The sequence below is a fragment of the Thermobia domestica genome, chromosome 12 (assembly GCF_964235325.1).
Source record: "Thermobia domestica chromosome 12, izTheDome1.hap1.1, whole genome shotgun sequence".
Classification (NCBI taxonomy): Eukaryota; Metazoa; Arthropoda; class Insecta; order Zygentoma; family Lepismatidae; genus Thermobia; species Thermobia domestica.
In genome coordinates this window covers 30,934,485-30,954,568 of record NC_137465.1, presented here as the reverse complement: position 1 = coordinate 30,954,568, position 20,084 = coordinate 30,934,485, and the positions used below count along the sequence as shown (strand labels likewise).

At 34.9% G+C, this 20,084-nt stretch overlaps 1 protein-coding gene across 2 annotated transcripts in view; it reads left to right on the top strand.

The window, feature by feature from the left end:
• The first annotated feature begins 544 nt into the window (after positions 1-544).
• The window catches only part of Impbeta11 (importin beta11), an 88,425-nt gene continuing 68,885 nt past the window's right edge, over positions 545-20,084 (top strand). The window contains exons 1-4 of one of the 2 annotated variants that reach the window (XM_081733588.1): positions 545-696; positions 10,947-11,088; positions 15,641-15,741; positions 16,996-17,109. In XM_081733588.1, coding sequence (XP_081589714.1) covers positions 10,951-11,088; positions 15,641-15,741; positions 16,996-17,109 — 353 coding nt within the window. In that variant the 5' untranslated portion in view covers positions 545-696; positions 10,947-10,950. Of the gene's footprint in view, positions 702-10,946; positions 11,089-15,640; positions 15,742-16,995; positions 17,110-20,084 lie in introns of both variants that reach the window. The other variant, XM_081733587.1, reaches the window with a different exon arrangement.

Sequence of the window (20,084 nt, the reverse complement as noted above, 5' to 3'; positions counted from 1 at the left end):
AATGTAGAGCTTTCACCTCTGCGCCAAGTGAAATTTGTAGTGGACAAATACCGTATGCGTGGGTTTTCTCAGGGTTCTCCCGTTCCTCTCACTTTCTTCATTCCACCATTTCATTCTTCTCATCACCACCATCTCTTTCGCCTAGCCGCCATAAACGTGGGACGTAAATGTTGAAAAACATTTGTGAGTGTCTGAATAAGGGCTACAACAAGGTGCCAACATTGTAATATTGTTGTCCCTTTCTACAGAAATCCACAGTTTGCAATACCAACACGACGTCGATTGACATCTCTCTCATTGACTTGAATAACCCCCTGACTTAGCTTCCTTTTTCTTAGCATAAATTTCCACATGTGTTTTCAACTGTCATATCTGTTCTAATTTTGATCCTTTATAGTTATCATATAGCAAGCATAGCTCTTTTTCTTGTTATTTTACCAATGTTGGCTACTAAACTTGATATTTTAGTAAATAAATAAAGCATTTCCACAATGGTATTCTTTAAGTCGGAACATAGTGTAATTTTTAGTTTTTAAAATTAAAATAGCAATAATGTTATTGTAATTTAGCCAAATTAGTAAGGTTATTTATTCCACATAACATAAGGGTTTTTAAATATTTTGATGGTGAGGGTGATAACACTTCTTTTAAAGAAGAAGAAGAAAGGATACGGAGGAAATATTGGTGGAATTCATGGTAAGGTAAATTACGTATTTATGTCATTATTTTCTGCGTGTCGTTAATAAATGATAGAATGTTTAAATAAATCTGCAATCGTTTTAGAAAAAGATCTTTGTTATTTATTGGTTTTGGAAGAGGTATATAGGGATTTCTATGTGATCTTGTTATAGGGTGCGTCAGCTGCCAGTCATAGCCGGCAATACGTTGTGCTCTTCATTCAAAATTTCTTTAACAGAGAAACGATTGCATATCATTTGTTTACGTAATAAAAAAGTAAGTTTTTTAAATCCCATTTGAACAATTTTTGTCAAATATGTTATAACAATTTGTTTTCAAACTTTAACCTTTTTGACTAAATATCCCTTGTACTTTTCAATCTAGTTAGGAGTACTTCAAAAATTTAATATTTGACTCTAATTAATATAGGTAAAACTTGCGTTGATTTGAGAATACGAACTACCAAATGAGAGTTACGTATTCGTAATGTCAATTTCAGTTTAGCGCTGTTCATGCTTAAATTATTACTGAGTTCGTTAAAGACTTTTTCGTGTAGTGTACCATCGAACTTAAAGCTGATACGGTACTCATAACAGGGTGTGCTCCATTGTAACTATGTAGTTAGGATATGCGTCTTTGGCGCAGGACACTTGGGTTCGAATCCCGGCGGGAGTTATTGTTCGGATCCCACGTTAAGTTGTAGGTCCAAGACCCTCGCCAGCAGCCTCGCTGCTGAAAAGGACGGTAATCTCACTCACAAATGATAAGTCAGAAAAAACATGTCACAGAAATGTATAACTGAATATGAAATGTGATAAATATGTTCATTCTTAACCAGTGATGGGCGGGGAACATACTATATGTAACTGCTCTAAAGGATTCGATAATGCATCGGCACCATCAGGGACTCATTCGATCGCCAGCCTTTCCGAATTTTTGTTTTATCTTATAGAGGATTATGAATTAAATTTTCCTGTTTTTCTGTATATTAATGAAAGGGTCAAAATGTGCGTTGTTTCTGTGTCTTCTTCGCCGTATAACAAGTAAGACCAATATAACCGTTCATAACATTTGCAAAAATCAGTCCTTCGTTGACGACTTCGAATTGTTTTGGAATTTACCCTCTTTCGCTCTCATCACATTTAGCTCTGATTCCCGGACCTCTTCGAAATGTATTTTCAAAATGTAAGTGCATAAATAATAATAATAATAATAATAATAATAATAATAATAATAATAAACTAGGTTTACATGGCACACTCCAATTCGCCTTCATGCTTATCGAAAAGAAGAGTGGTTTAGAACTATTGGTTTAGTTTGTTGGTGTCCCGAGGTGGACTGTCTCCAAAGTAGTTCGGTGCCGCTGGTGTGTTACGTTGTCATTTTTAAATTGTTGGCCGGAGTTAAATATTCATTATAATGTTATTGATATTTAGGGGTAAAGTTCGGTAGTTGGTGTCCCGATAAAATATATAAAATCTGAAATAATTATCTGCATAGGGGGTCCGTGGTGGCTCAGTGGTACAGCGTTCACCTCTGGTACATGGGGTTCTTGTTTCGATCCCAGCTCCTGCCAAGTAAGCATTGTGGTAGACAAACGCCGTGTGCCGGGGTTTTCCCTAAGTTGTCCCGTTTCCTTCCACTTTCTTCATTTCATTCATTTCTCATCATCATCTCCCCCTTTAGCCTAGCCGGTATAACGTGGAACGTAAAACTTAAAAGATTCATTCTTTTCAGTTATCCGGATAGGCATAGTTAATTAGTGGGGATTTACTTAACCCACATTTCAGATAGAAAATCGCCAAAATTTAAAGTAGAAAGGAAAAGAAACGAATAAGTGCAATGCAAAGATTATAACACGGCTATGACGTAATACTCCTTTCTCATTTTTATCAATTTCCTTCCAAAAGTATAATTAAAACAGCACTGTTTCAATGTCCAAATAATCAATTCCAACTCATGCACGTTACGAAAAAAATAATTAAAGGATATTAGTATACATGAAGCTGCATCAGTTCCCGAAGGAGCAGGACGCTCATACTTTTAGGGATTATTCATTGAGTATGTACGAACTTACAAAGGGGGGCAACAAAGCGACTTTTATTTACTTATCGACTGATACGAAAATAAAAAAGAACGTACCTGTACTTTATATTTGCATGTGTAGTGCCCTTGTACTTTATCTATGACTATGTGTGTGTGGGGGGGGGGGATTTGACGCATATCGCATGTCTTGTGCAGATGGATACTTCTTACTATTGCACTACGTAGAAAATTTATGGTATTTCATGTAGAAGTGGTAATAGAACACAGAAGAAACGCAGATCAGGGGGTTCTCATGTATACTATTACCCAATTAAAAAATGACTCAAAATTTTAACAACGACATTTGACAAACAATAAAAGAAAAACTGTGTGCTAATCATTTTGCAACAGTTATTTTGTTATATATTGGTGTGTGCTTTTTAAACCTTGTTTACGGCAGTCTATGATTTTGAGAAGTCGTGTTGATTGTGACGGGCACAAATAGCCTCGATGCATATGTCCCCATTAAAATTCAAGAAATTAATCGACGAAAACAAAACGTAGTATTTCATAGTACGCGTGAACGTCAGTAAAAAAAACATTCTCAGTGGAGTGAGCGAAACAGTACAAATTAATGAAAAACAACAAAACTCAGCTGAACAAGTGGGAACAAGTGAAACAGTAGACATCGATGACAAGGTAAGACAGGACTTGATATAAAGTAAGTAGTTTAGACATTGAAGGGGGATAAGCCCCCCGAAACACAAACTGTTTTTAACAATTTATTTTGCAGTAGAGGGTATTATTTAGTTTCTTCCTGAAATCACCTGGTAGTGACTCTGACTCACTTGGTGGTGATTACGGTTTGTTCTTTGTAATTGTGATGAGTGTAAATACAGTATGGACACATTTCATAAAAACTACAGTGCATAAAACACGAACCAACTTGTGCTAGATAGCCACTAAAAGCACGAATGCTATTTAACCGAGTCGGCAGGAGCGCAGCATAGGAAACCTGAGTGGTATCGACGGGGTGCGTCCGTAGGGGGTACGCGCGTCAGTGATGGTGAGTATACGCATAAACAAGGTCACCACAAGTCCCAGTACCGGCTCCGGTGCCGCCGATAGATTTTGGAAAGTTACTAAATGCCATCTGCGGAACATAACGAGTTATGTATGTTAATGAACCATGCACTATACAATTATGGCGACAAGTGCGAAAACGCACAAACTTGTGCTAGGTAGTCACTAGAAGCTAGTGTTATATCTAATCCTCGTCAAGGCAAGAGAGAACAGGAGGGTTCGCGAGAACGCGTTACTGAAGGTGGGTGTGCACATGGCTATTTATTATTTCCTAATAATGCTAATTTATTCCCATGTTTGAAAGCAGGATGGATGGAAGCCTTTGAATGGAGCGGTTGCAATATCAAATGCATGTGTGCACACTTAAGCGCGCTCGCTGGTCCTGAGTGTTCCTTTAATACTTACAAAATACAGACAGAATTTTATTATCATTTACACTTATTATTGTTACTGTAATATTCAGTTTCTATTCATTAATAAACAATTACTGCTTATCGTAAATTTAAGAGTTATTTCTAAACCAAGGCTTGATATAGATCTTACTAATGAGGGCACGGTTGTGCAATGGTAGAGAGCTTACGTTTGGTGCATGAGGTGCCTGGCTCGATCCCTGGCGAAGTAAGTTTGTGGTGGACAGCATCGTGCTCGTGGGTTTTCTCGCGGTACTTCCGTTTCCTACCACTTTCTTATTCCACCAATTCTTCCATCGCCATTCATTTGCTTTAATCATTATTTCCCTTGGCCTAACAGACATAATCGTGGGACGTTAAACTCAAAGATTTCTTTTTTTTTTTTTCGGTCTTAAAATGAAATAAAGTATAATAATGTGTGCTACAAATTCCAAACTGGAATGACTTACTATTTTCGAAAATTTTTATGGTTGGGGGCAGAGCGTACCTCATCTGAAATTTGTAACACCGTATATTTAGACAACTCGAGGATGAATTTAACTAATCTTCGTAGGATAAGAAATGAAATAATCAATTTCTTTTGGATATTTTCGACATCACACCACAAGGTATCAGGACTCGAAATGGTTTTAACTATAAAGATCTACTAAATCGTAATGGCACAGAAACTTAACTATTATGACCATCCAACATCGTTAATAGATGTAATACTCACAGGTAGTTCAGCTTTGATAATCTCCAATAGATGTCTTTTCACTATGCAATCTTGATTACAACTCTCCAGTCCACTCTCCGTACTCAACCAGCACAGCCCCTTTCCGGGATACAGATGCCTCCTGGTTATAGCGTAGAGCTTAGCTCTGGTCTCCTTACTTATGAAATGCCTTACTTTGTTATTTCCGCATAGGAAAACTTCCTATAACTGTGGTGTGATGCCTACGTTATTTGTTTTTATTTTCCTGAACAAATAGTTTGAATATCGCTTCCTTGTTTTACAATAAACAAAATAAATTTACAAAATACATGTAAGGATTTTCGGTACTTTACTTTACCCCTACCTCGAAATTTTGAACATGAGCCTGTGTGCCAAAAGAAGAAGAAGGAAAAATAAAGGATTACTGTCCACCTGTATATACATGAAAAGAAAATAATAATTAAATTCGTCCATTAATCTTTGAACACTCTGTATATGTAAAGTTTTCTTTTGACTCGTATGTATGTATATATGTTCCACCACCAGCATTGTCCGTCACCAGTAACATGAATATATGTTGTTTGTATCACATGAGTATTCTGCTGACAAAGTAATATTATAATAAATATAGGTTAATGTCACTGCATCCTGTCTGTAAGAAAGGAAGAAAAAGAAAAGAACATTGTCACAAAACACTTGGCACTCTGAATGAAGCAAAACACTGCACTTAAGTTTATTTCACTAGTTATGTGTGAGGTTGTGTCGTTTGTAGTCTGTTCCTTGCTATACTGGAATACATGTTACTTGGAGGTATGTATTCTGTTATATGTATTTAATTGTCATTATTACTGAAGTCCTCACTTCGATAACTGGTAATAATATTTAATACTCTGCAAGCATAGATTCCTCAGGATCCTGTTGTTCGGCTCAGTCCACATGGTCCATTATTGATATCTAACAGACATAAACTCAAAGATTTAATTTTTTTCGGTCTTACTAAATGAAATAAAGTATAATATAACAGCAACTAAACCTGAATATGTTTCTCTTTATGTATATTTTACCCGATAATTCCAATGCTTCCCATGGGTACTCTTCTTGGGGATAAAACTGAAGACTGTTCTCTGTGCTGATCGTCACATAGGGCTACTTACGTTGTGTGGGAAAAAACATACATGCATCAAAATTGTCTTTTGATAAAGATCAAAGTTTTTGATTATTAACTACTCAAACACTTGAAAGACATTCTTTGAGGTTAGGTAAAAAGGTGGTTGGAGAACCATTTATCGTGCAACATCGGTTGCGCTTGGTTGATAGTAATAAATGGGCATGCAGTTATATTCAGTTGCTCAGGAGAATTGGAATTGTTAATTCGTCTGGAGTGTTCAAAATTCGTACAACTAAATATGATTTTCTTGTCATTATTCATGTCAAGATGTATACTGATACTTGAAATACTGAAAATCATTGTGTAATAGTGGGGTAATGTAAAAAATCCCTTTGAGATCTTTCAAGATGGGAATTCCATCATGTTGATATGGATAGTAACTGGCCAACCTCTGAAAAATTTGCCGTTGATGAGATCAGAAAACTGAAACTAAAACTTAAAGCTGTGCTTCAACGTGGAAAAGAGGCATCAGAAACTTTGGAAACAAAAATGGACAGCTTGAGAAAAACAGTCAAATCATATCCTGAAAATGTTATCTTTTAACTGATTTTTGTATGGAGTTTGTATTCATTTAATATTTGTGCAGTGTAAAGACAGTAAGCCTAGCACATCTAAATGTGAAAGCATAGACATTAAACATGTTACTATTTGATATTTGTAATTAATTGCTCTTCTGTTTAACAGATTTTCGTACGAAATATAGTACGACTGTAAAGAAAAGTCTGAATATATGTAATACTGTGATCCATGTGAGAAAAATGTTGACTGTGATTGGAGGCAAAAAACAAAAAAAGGATAAGAATACATTACGACAGACATTCTGGGAGAAATAACAACTAAAAAAAAAAACTCTTATTTTAATTTTATTTTAATCCTATTACTTTCTCTGTGTTCTTGCTACAGGAATATTGAAGAAGATTGGTTTTTCAACATACAGTATTTTACAGGCTGAAAAATATCACCATACAGTCGTATATGGCTCGCTTTTTTTATTTTTATTTTTTTAGTTCACCATAGTATACTGGAAAATTTTCAGGTAGGACACTGCTAATATACTCGAAATATCAAAGTCAGCTCTAGTAGACACCCGGTATAATGATACTAATTGCAACGGACATTGGCCTCCTATATTTATGTATAATGAAATGTTCGGGTTCTGTTGTAACTATGTATATACTTACAGGGTGTCTATCGGTCACGAAAAAGTCAAGAAATCAGAAAATGGTCATGAAAGTCACGAAATTTAGCTTTTGGGTCACTATTTTTTTTTAACTGTTCAAATGTAAGTACAGGTTGGAAAATTTTGTTCTATAAAAAGTCAAAGTTCACCACCAAAAATGTGTATGGTCGGCTTTAGACGCTACGAAATCGCAAGCAAAATACGTTTCTATCGCATGGATGAAAATTCGGCCTAATTCGCACCCAAATTCGCTCTTGAAAATATTAGGAAATTTTATGATTTGGTAAAGAAAAGGTCACGAAATTTCATTTTGAAATTTTAGTAGACACCCTGACTTACCATCGGGTTCTGTTGTAACTATGTATATACTTACCATCGGTGTTACGGGCCTCCCTTTAACGGATACCGAAAGCAACGGACAAAATCTGGAGCAGCCATTTCAGTTTCAAGAGTCTTATTTTTAATCTTAACTTCTAACATGGTCGCACAAGTGTTATGCACGAGAAAGGAGCCTCTGAATTTTTCAGTCCATTCATAGACACTTCTTTGCGACAAGACACTGTTCCTGTATTGTGCCGAAAGTCTGTGATGGATTGCGGCCTGTGATACATCTTCCGACCACAAAAACCGGATCAAAGCTCGTTATTTCTCTTTGGTGCAGACTTCTAACGGAGCAGCCATGCTCTATCTGCAACAAAAGGAAGACAAATTGAGAAATTAGGATCAAACTTTCATAGCATGACCATAACGGCGTAACAATAAAATACACGAGGACAGAAGTCAGTATGAGCATTGTCAGAAGAGTTATGTTAAAATTGCGGATAACTTTTTACTTATTCAGAGTATCAAGACTGTTCCGTCTCTACGTATACAGCAGAAAATGTAAAAGGTAGCGGATAACTGTTTTCTTATATGGATTCATGAACGTAAGAATAGATTTCACCTTATTCGTATTTCACCTCGTATTCTATTAGAACCGAAAATGATGAAAATTAGTACGAGTTTCGGTTTCAATAAAGTATATAGAGCAAAACAGGTAGTAGCAAGAAACTGTTTTTGGTATGAATTCAGCGGTCTAAGAATAGGTTCCGTCTGTTTGATCTGGAAGTGGCAGAAATTTATCAGTTTAGGTTTCAGCAGCCGCAAGTAAAATTTATAGTTGGAAGTGGTTGTTGAATATGGATTCAGCATCCTAAGGATATGTTCCATTTCTGCCTTATCCGTCTATTGAAATGAAATCTGATAGAAATTACTAGCACGTCTGGTTTTTAATGTTGATTTCCATAGAACAAAAACTGTAACATACAGTGAAAAACTGTTTGTGGTATGGCTGGAGCGTCCCAACTGTAGATTCTATCTCCTTCCTTATCTTTCTACTAAAACTCATAGATCCATATAATGTAAAAGTGTACTTTAGTTTCCAGATGTGATGCGAAACCCATTTATGTTAAAATTTATATCCTCCTATATACCTTTTTGGCAAAAGTAAACAGTTCGATTCATCAATTACGTACTATATTTATGTTCTGTACATAATCTATTTGGAAGAAGTGCAACGTAGGGAATGTGCAAATTAGAGTAAAGCCCGTCTCACACGGATCTGAAATAAGGCCTCAACCCAGGCTACAACTTAACAGTGTTGCTTAACTCAAACTTCCATACAATTTCTTTTATCTTGAGGTGATGTAGGGGTCTCAGACGACCAGCAGAGACTCTCCTGGTCGCTGTGTTACGCAAATCGTAAATATTATTGTTTTTCTGTTTCACGATATGAGTTCATCTGAAGAGAATGAAATAGCCATATCAGCGATATCTGCTCTGTTGCTGACACAAAATCCGCCCTCCCTTCCCCCAAAAAATCAAGAGAGAGAGAGCGAGAGAGAGAAATAAAGAGTAAAGAGGAGCTAGTGGACCAGGGAGTGAATTCTTCGCCGCAATAATGCACAGGAAAGCACCGTAGTTTCAATGGTGAATAATAAACCACTTACAAATCCTCGTTCCTACCAAAAAAAAAAAAAAAGATTATTCAGTTCCATACCCTATTGAAATTAGTAACTCCGAAAATTCAGCAGCAAGATACGAACATGAGGGAGTCTGTATCAGCTGAAAAGTGGTCCGTAGATCCTTGGATCCACCAGATTGTAAAACTGAAAATCAAATGATTTGTCCAAATATGTAAATGAGGGCAGTTATCAGGCGCGGAAAGCTAAAATAAAGAAGAAAAAGCAATTTTCTAGTATAGGTACTGAGTGCATCCTCTCAGCTCAGTACTCACAAAAAATGCCCACATAGCTCATAAAGTAAACATATACCCACCGGGAACCCATCTCATGCACTACACCTGGAATTTTTGTATTGTGCCAGCATTGTAGAACTTTCCCTAAAATTTCACAAAAGCCAAATAATACTGATGACAATTAACTCTCATTGTTTCTGTTTTTGGCGCTGGTTTACTTTTGCCGCATCACATCTTAATTTTATGTTTACAAGTGTAGGATTACTAGTCTAAAATTATTACAAGTGCTTTACGACGGGTAAAATAAATGAGTTGATATGAAAGATGCCTGTATAGAAACTATTTTCCACCGGCGATGAATTTCTGCACAGTTTACAGAAGTTGTATTTTGTTGACAAATGGAATGCTACTAGTATGAAACCATGAAAAATACTATTGAAACTCGTATCATTGTCAAAACCCATTCGTTTTCACTACCCTCGCTTATGCGGATACCCACCTTCGCTAACGCGCCTGTTCCATTCAGACGCATCACCTCGGTAACTCTCGGGCCCTACAGTTTCGCTCTGCGATGACTCGGTTAGATAGCATTCGTGCTTTTTAGCGGCGACCTAGCCCAGGTTGTTTTGTGCTTTTTGGTCTGTAGTTTTTATGCATGCATCCGGACGCTGTATTTATACGCAAATCGTAAAAGAATTATAATTTTTCAACAATTGCTTATGATACCCCCTTGAATTTTAACTATGCCATGTGGATATTTTCATGTCACGCAGCATAAATCATTTAGAAAACAATAAGAAGGTAATTAGTGAAAGAATTCTAATTTTTGAACAATTATTTCGAGTAGTGCGCCAAAAGTAAACCTGCACGCTTTTTTTTTTTAACATGTTACATTTCTTTGGTATACAAATTGCACAATAATAATCTATTTTTATTCTTTTAAAAGATGTAATTACATTTGTTCACAGCTGTAGTGTTCGGGCGGATACCTTCACTGCATACCTCCTCTAAGGACTTTATTCTTGCATTTTTTAAATAATATAAATCGTGCTACAAAAAATCATATTTTTCGTATGACTCTATTAATACTATTTGTGCTTTTCTTGTCCAGGTAGCATTGTTTTGAAATTACTACGAGAAATAAAGTTGAATGTCGTCAGGCGGTACTCTTTTCTGATTGGTAGTTGTATGCAAGTCCAGATGAAAATAGAAACTGCTTCTATTTCTTCCAAGTCAGGATCCAAATAAGGACAGCAGAAACTTTCAACCTGAACTAGGAGCAAGTTATTTCTCACACGATCGTTAAGTAAGGTTGTGAGTTTTAGATCGTGAATCGCAGCCTTACTTCAGTCCCGTCTGAGACAAGCTTAAGTAACACGCATTGTCCTCAAATTATAGGATGCAGCACATCATTGTTTTAAACCATTGTCTGTGTACTTCAATATATAGTAACTTTGTTATTCTCTTTGAAGGAGTATGGACATTGGAGAGGCTCATACACTGGTTTTAGAAGTTCTTCACAGAGCAGCCAGTCAGGAAGCAGCGGTCCTCAAACCTGCTGAAGCGAAACTTAAAGAATGGGAAACAGTACCTGGATTTTATTCTATTTTGGTTGTAAGTACCTTCACTTTAGGTGGTAATAAATAAAATGTTTAGATATACAAATATGGAAGTAAGCTTGAAGAAAAATAAAGCCAATGTACAGAAATGCTGATAGAGAAATAGTTTAGTGCATTGATCTAATTGCTACGGCAATTGCTATCTAGTGTGAACAAATTTAGGAAGAGAAGTTAGTTTCACATTTAGACTTCCATCATGCTGGGTAGTTGCAACGTACCACTTTAGTGTCATGCAATAAGTTCTTAATTAATAAGCTTTTCAGTGGAACTTCTCATTGTATGAGTATATCCACATGTCTTCCTAGACCTTCAAACTTGCTTACGTAATTAACATATTCTGTTATATTGCCGTGTGCAAATAAATTCAGTGAGTTGCAGTGGTGCATTTTTAACAACCGGTTCTGATATATATATATATATATATATATATATATATATATATATATATATATATGCAGGGAGAGAGAGAGCAGATGGATAGGTACGTAGATATAACTCTCTTAGGAGGCAAATTATACAAGGTAGAAAAAAGCAAATCTTTTACTGAATACTACAAGTGACAAGTAGAAACCTATACAGCATCCTAATACAAAGAGGTATGATGAAGTTAGAAGCACTGCAAATATCTTGGAAACGAATTATTCAGTAGATAGTTGTCAAAAAGTAGTGGAAAGACTTAAATCCAGGAATGGATCGACAATTATTGATAATGGTATGTATGTGTTTAAAATATAAATAACCCTCACCACTACACTTATGTGAACCCAATTTTCTTTCAGGATATCTGAGCATTTGAGATTAAGAAATAAACACTTATATTTTGTTTTGAGATATATGTTTAACTCTGTAGCTGTAAGAATTTCTAAAAACAAAGATAGTTAAACTAAAATTCACTCTTCCTGGCTATAACTGGGTAAAATTTTTCTGGTTATGTCTGTGTATAACAAATAGTTCTGCGAATTCGAAATATTTTATCAACCGGTTGTTGCGAACCGGCTGAATAGCATCACTGGATAGTCGAATGTAGCAATCTTTTCCTACGTGTAGAAATTTAGATCTGAAAGAGAAGTGGGTAATATGTTCCTTTTATCTTCACTGTACCTTCTCGATTCTTTTTGGAGTGCTTGTAATGCAGTATATTGGTTTAAAATGTTAATTCGTCTGAAGTAGCGAATATTTCAATATTCTAAACCGTAGTGTTTGTGAATAATTTGGCAGGCATTCATTTGTTGTGATGGGTTGAAAGTGTTCAAAGTATATTTCATTAGGATTCCCAGATGTGCAGATATTAATTTACCTTTTCTATTCACTTGTTGTAATGTTACCTCTTATTTTGTACTAAGAAAACTAGTTGAAATGCCATTTCTTCGCTTACGATATGTATTTGAATCAAAATGAGATAAAAAAATATCATCTCGACCCCCAAGTGCTAGGTTCAAAAATGTATTTCATACGGTGAAGCCATTGTTCTTTGCGAGAAATTTTAAGATTCTCTTCCCAACTTAGGATTTTTTTTAAAATTGAAGTGAACTGATAAGATATCAGGTGAACCCAAGTGCTAATTATGTTTAGCAACTCACTTTAAACAGTTCGGACTTTTCTTCATTTCGGGCATTTTATGCATATAAAATAGAAAATTTAAATATTTTAGTAATTGTTCCGTAACACCTTTAGAAGCGGAATTTTTGAAATTGCTGGGGCGCGTGACTGTTTACTTTTAATAAGGAGTTGATGTACGAAGTTTGATATTCCTAACATGAGAGGCTTGTAAGGTACTCAATATTTGGTACAAATTTAATTCATACTTCCCATTCAGGATATGCATTTTAATGAAAGTAACATGATTAAAGCACAGCTTGGTCCAAGTCTAACTATGTTCCGAAATTCGTTTTGCGAAACAGACAACGTCGAAAATGTTACAGAAAATGGTTCCCTGTCCTATTCTCTCCTTAGAAGTAGAATTTTCGAAAATAGTGGGGAAACGTGACCACTTCTTGTAATAAGGAGTATATGTACTGAGTTTCTTCTCCGTAACATGAGAGCTTATATAATATCCGATTTTCGGCATACATGTTTAACTTCTTTTCATCCTTAGGATATGAATTTTAATGAAAATGACTTGAAAACCTGACTTGAGCCAACTGTGCTGAAAAGTTAATTTCAAACGATTCAACAGTTTTTCCATGATGATGAGACAGACATCAATGGCAATTTTATATCTTGAGAAAAAATTATACGTATTACTCTCTTCCCCTCTTGGAAGTGGAATTTCCGAAATCTGCGGCACGCGTCCACTTGCTTTTAAATAAGGGATTTATGTATCAAATTTCATCTCTCTTACATGAGAGGCCCATGCGATTTTGTATTTTTTGGCACATATTTTAAACTCTATTTCCCTCTTTGGGTGCGCATTTTAATGGAAGTGACGTGATAAAAACTTGGCTTTAGAATAGCCCTAAACAGTGCTCGAAAAAAATTTCTTGTGACCTAGACGCCAGTTTTCAAAACTTGGCTCGATAATAATATAAATTCAATTTGATAGACAGTCCTGCATATTTTGATCTTAAATTATGTAGTCACCACTCGTATTTCCAATCGCTGTGTCTTGATTTCGTAGCTATTTCCCCGTATAATGATACAGGCACGTGGATGTCAATGTCGGAAAAAGACTCCTCCTCCTCCTCCCCTTAAAGGGAATTTCTGAACTAAAATACGTATTCTATTATTTTTAGATAATTGTTTACATAACCTGAATTTTGCATCTCAAGCGAATTCATCTGACCGTATCTGAATAAACAGTGGAAAATTTTAATAGTATGGAAACTACTCCCATTCCCCACTTGGGAGCGGAATCTTCGAAAACTGAAATACGTATTTCACTGTTTTTTGTTAAAAGTTCAGATGCAGAATTCCACTCCTTCAACTTAAATTGAGTGGTCTTTCCTGAAAAAATACTGAAAATATTTGAAACAAAACTGTTATTCCTTCCATGGTAAAACAACACAAAATCATGCAGAGAAAGGACTGCTTCCGAAGCGTTCAGTATTCTCATGAAAGAACTAAAATTAACTGGGGAACAGGAAAATAGAATTATTGTTATTATTCAGGGAACATGGCGAAGTCGTATAATATTGAAAGTGTGATAATTGTATAAAAGTTGAAAGTCAAGTAGACGTTTTGCAAACAATAAAATTAACCTTGTCGTATCAGTTTTATACATTCAGGTTTCCTTTAAATTTTAAACGTAAATGATAAATGTGTTAAGAATAATGTGAACAAATTCTAGTTTTGCCAAAGAACAAACACACGTAAAATTTCTGATGTTCAACCTTTGGATTGTCTTCGTAAATTTAAAGAACCGAAAAGAAATGTATTAATTGCAATCACGGTTGGCTGGTTTAAACCAATGTGGTTTAAACCTTGGTTTTAACCAGCTGTGTGTGTATTTAAAAAAAAAAAAAAAAGTTTAAACCAAAAAACGAAAAATGTTCATAAAAGTGTAAGTGTTCTTAAAATCTTGATGAAACACATTTGTGGTTATCACATTTCATTTCCGTATATAATTCGTATTATATTCAGACCTAAATTCCCCATTCCTTACTCAGAGGGATTATACTACAAAAGCAACTTCTGTTTTTTTTTTTTTTTTTTTTTTTTTATAAGTTTATGAATGTTTCTTTTCTGATTTTTTATAGTTATTATTTTTATCCAACTGCAATCAAAGAAAAATTCTAAATATTGTTTCGTTTTAATCATGTTTGCTATTGATAAAATACATGAAAATGCCGTACTTTTGGGGGGGGAGGGGGTCATACAAACCGCCACGAGTGGCATTTATGGAAATCAAATGTATCTTTGGTATCTATTTATGTATAAGTGGATCAGAGCCAAAGTGGACTCAAATAATTCGTATCTTTACTCCTTTTCTTACTTATATGCTTTTATATATATATATATATATATATATATATATATAACTTGGACTAATAAAAGTCATAGTGAACTAACTTGGACTAACTTAGTTCTTCAGTACTCTGCAGTATTTTGAAATTGTCCTTATGTAATTCTATATAATGATTTCACTTGGGCAACAGTTTATCTTTCTGTCCTTCTGAAATGACTGTTGACATTTATATTAACAAGTATGTAAAGATCAATACAACGTATTTTTATCAGGAGTCCTTCGTGAGTAAGTCAGCAGACGTATAGCATTTGTGGCCAAATAGTCCCGGTTTCGAGTTCAAATGGAGGACAATTTCTTCCGGATGTAAGCCGAGAAGCGGTTTGGATTCCGCATTAAGCTTATGTGACCCCTTCCAGCATAACCCGGTTGTTGCATAATACCACCAAAGCGGAACGAACTTATTTCTGTCCATATGTGATATAAATACATAGTGCAAGTTATTTAAACAAAAAAAAAGTTTTTTTTTTTGTTTTTTCAATAAAAATCATGGTTTTTGCCAACCCTGATTGCAATTAATTTTTGTGTAAAACATGTTTTTTTACTGTTGTGTTCATAAAGGTTTATTCATTTTTTTGTTTTTCAGAAAATATTTTCTGATCATAGTATTGTTGTCAATGTTAGATGGCTGGCTGTTCTATATTTTAAGAATGGAGTTGATCGATACTGGAGAAAGACTGCACCCAAGTAAGTTAGTAGAATGAAACCTGTGACCAACTTAGGTGACCAATGTACAGAAAATAAGTGTGTTTGGTGTATTTGTAGAATAGGATTTCTAGTATTACTTGATTCTAAAATTTTAATAAGCAATGGCATGACAGCTACTTTTAAATAATGTATATAGAGTAATCATAACAATATACAGTACTAGAAAAAAATACTACAATATGTTTAATATATGTACCTTTCTCTTTATGGAAACTAGTCTGGTATACTGGATTATTCGGACTGAAAACACAATAACAAAAACAACTATAAAATATAAACATATGTACGCAGTTTATTGAAATTGATAATTGAGTTATTCAGATTGAAAACAAGAAAAGCAAAATTATAAATAGAACAATTTATATGCAGTTTGTATGGCTTTTTTCAATAGTGACAAATATTTTCTGTAGGTATCTTTCGAAAAGTAGCGAATCAGTTAGTAATAACTAATTTCTTCATGGTGGTTCATTGTAGACGTATTTATTTCTTTTATTCTTTTTAACACTGCACATTCTAATTTTGTAGTTAATTATTTCTTGTTAATGAGTTACAAGTGTTTCTCTCGGAGCAAAAGATGTTTTGAGAAAATCTAAAGGGAATTTATATCTCAAAATCCCCACAACCTTTCGACAAGCCGTCAGGTGCCAATAGTTGACAATTAAGATGGTTAGTTTTAACCTTGAGAGAATTTTCCTGAATTACTAAAGCTCCCCACTGATGAAAGGAGCCGATATAGCTAATAGTTTTACCAAAACAGGCAGGGTAAACAAATACGTATAACCATTTCCAGAATTCCTGTACGTGTTTTTTCTTATTCACATGTTCCTTCTCCACCCCTTTATTAGGTTATTGTTGTGGCCATTGACCTCCAAGAACAGATAAGAAATCCATGTTTCTTTGTCTCCGGCAATAAATACAGAACATCTGCTTCTCATATTTGAATACGGAAGAGTTATAAGAAAAATAACAAAACAGTATTTTATGTGGCCAAGATACGCAGGTAAATTTATCATTATCATCATAGGGTAAACATTGCTTCAATGCGGCCAACTTCCAAGAGAGGCAGTTGGCCAACTTCCAGAGTAATAAGTAACGAATGTCTTACGGGAAAATGCAGGTTCAAGACGAACCAGGACAAGATGAGCAGGTGGCCAAGTTAACAGGTTTTACTGTATTTGTTTCTTTAAAGTATCTACTTTGATGTTACTAATGGTACCCTGTGTCTTATTTCAGTGCAATTTCTGAAGCTGAAAAAAATTCGATTCGTCAGGTGCTTATATCCAGTTTTACGGAACCAGTGAATCCCATTGCCACTCAATTGGCTGTCCTGATTTCCAAAATCGCAAGGTATGTCGTTTTAATGTATCGGACAGGCAATTTCTTTAATTATGTTTGTTCAGTTTATTCGTATAGTGGTTCCTTAACCCTATTACATTTTTTTTTTTTTTAAAGGTAAATTATAGATTTTCGGTCAAGCAGCTGGAGCATCCCTATTTATCCTAGGATCATGGTTCGTACCCCATTCTCTTCAGAGTAGAACAGCCGTTCAAACGGTATTATCTCATTTCCCTACCATGTCTCTGAGGCAGGAAATTTTCAGACAAACAGGATTTTTCTTTTAAAAAATCCAAATTTAGGGCCCCTCTTGACCCTGCCCCCTCGTGTTAACACACAGGTCTCAAAATCGCCTGAAAAATAGTAAGGGGTTACCAAATTTCAAGCTTCTGTCTTGAATAGTAAGGGCTGGAAAAATATTTACCAGTGACTCCATTATGCCCCTGATTACCCCAAAAGACCCGGATGTAATATAAAAATTTCCTGAGACATCCCTAATTATCCTAGGGTCATGGTGGTTCGTACATCATTCTGTTTAGAATAGAACAAACTTGCAAACGGTACCATTCTGGTGTCCATCTTGTATCTGAGGAAATCGCGAAAAAAGGGTTTTTCGTTAAAAAATATTCTTTTTAACCTTTTTGTCCCCCTGGATTTCCCTTTAACACAGAAATCTGAAAAAAATTGAAAAATACTAAGGGGTACACTGAACGTATAGCCGCTGAATGTATGTGCAGAATTTCAATCTTGTAGGTGGAAAATTAAGCCCGCAAATAATAATAGAAATAGGCATAAACAAAATATTTTTTTAAAAGTTATTACGTCATCACACACTATGTCTCGACGCAGAAAGGCGTGAAACCGTACGTAACGTGTTCTACAATACTTCCAGGCTTTAAAAACAATGAAAAAGATTTATTGTTTCTTTTTTAATCGAATATTAAAAACACTGCCCAATATATTAAAAATAGTGTGTATATATAACTTAAAAGGGTTAAACAACGTGTATCTATATAAATATAATACTAGTCATCAGGGTGGAAAAAAATCATTATTTTTTTAAAAAAAATAATTTTTGTTTTTTTTTATTTAAATCGATTTTTTTGATTTAAATCAAATCTTTTTCTTCGTATAATACAAGTCGCGAACTGAAGAAGAAACATTAGGACTTAGTATTAAATATTAATTATGTCATTTAAGTGAAAGTATTGAGTTTCAATTTTGAATTAATTCCCAGTCGTTAACCTATTTCAATCTCAAACAATGTTTCTTAAGCATTAAGGAAAAAGTACAGCAATGTATATCAACATGACACTTTTCTTTTCACGAAAGTTACTGATATTTGGCAGGGGCATATTTTTAAACAATTGGAACTAGCTACCGGCACGAAATACATATAAAGTACATAAATTTCGCCTAAAATTAACTAACTCACTCTATGACCTATGGAACCCGGAGGTTCAATGCCATGTTCACAAAAGCTCTCCTGACTTCTATCCTTAGTCAACTGAATACAGTTTCTATTTTGTATTCTTATTTCTGCGAGATCCGTCTTAATATTGTCCTCCCATCTGCGCCTAGGTCTTCCTAATGGTCGTTTTCCGATTGGACTTCCAGTTAAAACTTTGAAAGCGTTCCTACTTTCTTCCATTCTCGCTACATGTCCTGCCCACCTGAGCCTCCAAGATTTGATTACCCTAACAATGTTTGGTGAACGGTATAAATTATGCAGTTCCTCATCATGAAGTTGTCGCCATTCCTCATGTTCCGAATATTCGTTTCAGGATTTTGTTCTCAAATACTTTCACTCTGCGTTCTTCCCTCAGCGTAAGCGACCATGTTTCACAACCATACAGCACAACAGGCATAACTATCGTTTTATATATTTTAAAGCTTCAAATTCCTCGACACAATTCGCGACGATAAGAGATTTTGAACTGAATAATAACACGAATTCCCTGCAGGAATTTTCTGCATGAATTCCAAAATAAAAAAATCAAGATGATCAGTTCCAGAAGAAGAAACATTTGTGATTGTTAAAAATATGCTTTATGTGACTGAAAAACAGATCAAATGCGAGTTCTCCGTGCATTTAAGACATCTATACATAGCAGGCACGTTTTTATACTTTTCTGTTTGCTATTTTATTTCCTCTGACATTTTTTCCTGCCCAGGCGCGGCAAATTTTCTGCGATCACATGGTAGATCGCGGCATGTTCTGCAATGGGGACAAATATCCACTTTATCAGAAGTATTATTCGATATTTTAACGCATCCAAAGTTTGTCGAATTACGATCCTGAGGAACTTCTGTGTATTTAGTACATAAATTTCGCCCAAAATTTTAAAATCTAATTTTTTTTTTTTTTTTTTTTTTTTGTTTCGGAGAGGGGATCTGACCCCTCTAAATATGCCCCCATTATCTGTAAACAAACAAATAGACGTGGACACAAAAGAGTTTTCATCTTAAATGTCCATGGTGATTTCCCCGTTGGAATAGAAATTTTAAAACCCTGTGTTGCAAAGAGAAGAAAGCAGGGTTCACCCGTAACCCGTTCAAACGGGATTTTCCCTGATCGTTCCCTACATGATACTCGTTTTCATACTGTGCTTACATACATTTGAGTCTCATTGTATTATGAGTATTATCTTCCATAATCGAAATAACAGAAGAGAAACGGGATTTTACTTACTTTCACTTTAAATTAATTCATTTCGGAATTTGATTTAAATCAACGATTTTTATTTAAAAAATCAAGTGATTTAAATCTTGATTAAAATCGTGATTTAAATCAATCCACCCTGCTAGTCATTATGGTATGTGAATTGAGTAAGTTGGCCACAAATCCACAGACAAGAAAAGAGATTGAGGTTTGCGAAAAATATTTTTAATAGATGGGTGTTTTTTTGAAGTGTACTGACGTGAATGCTGTGAAAAATTCTGGTGCAGTAACAGTACGTATAAAGTTTTGTTTGCTGTAATTTATG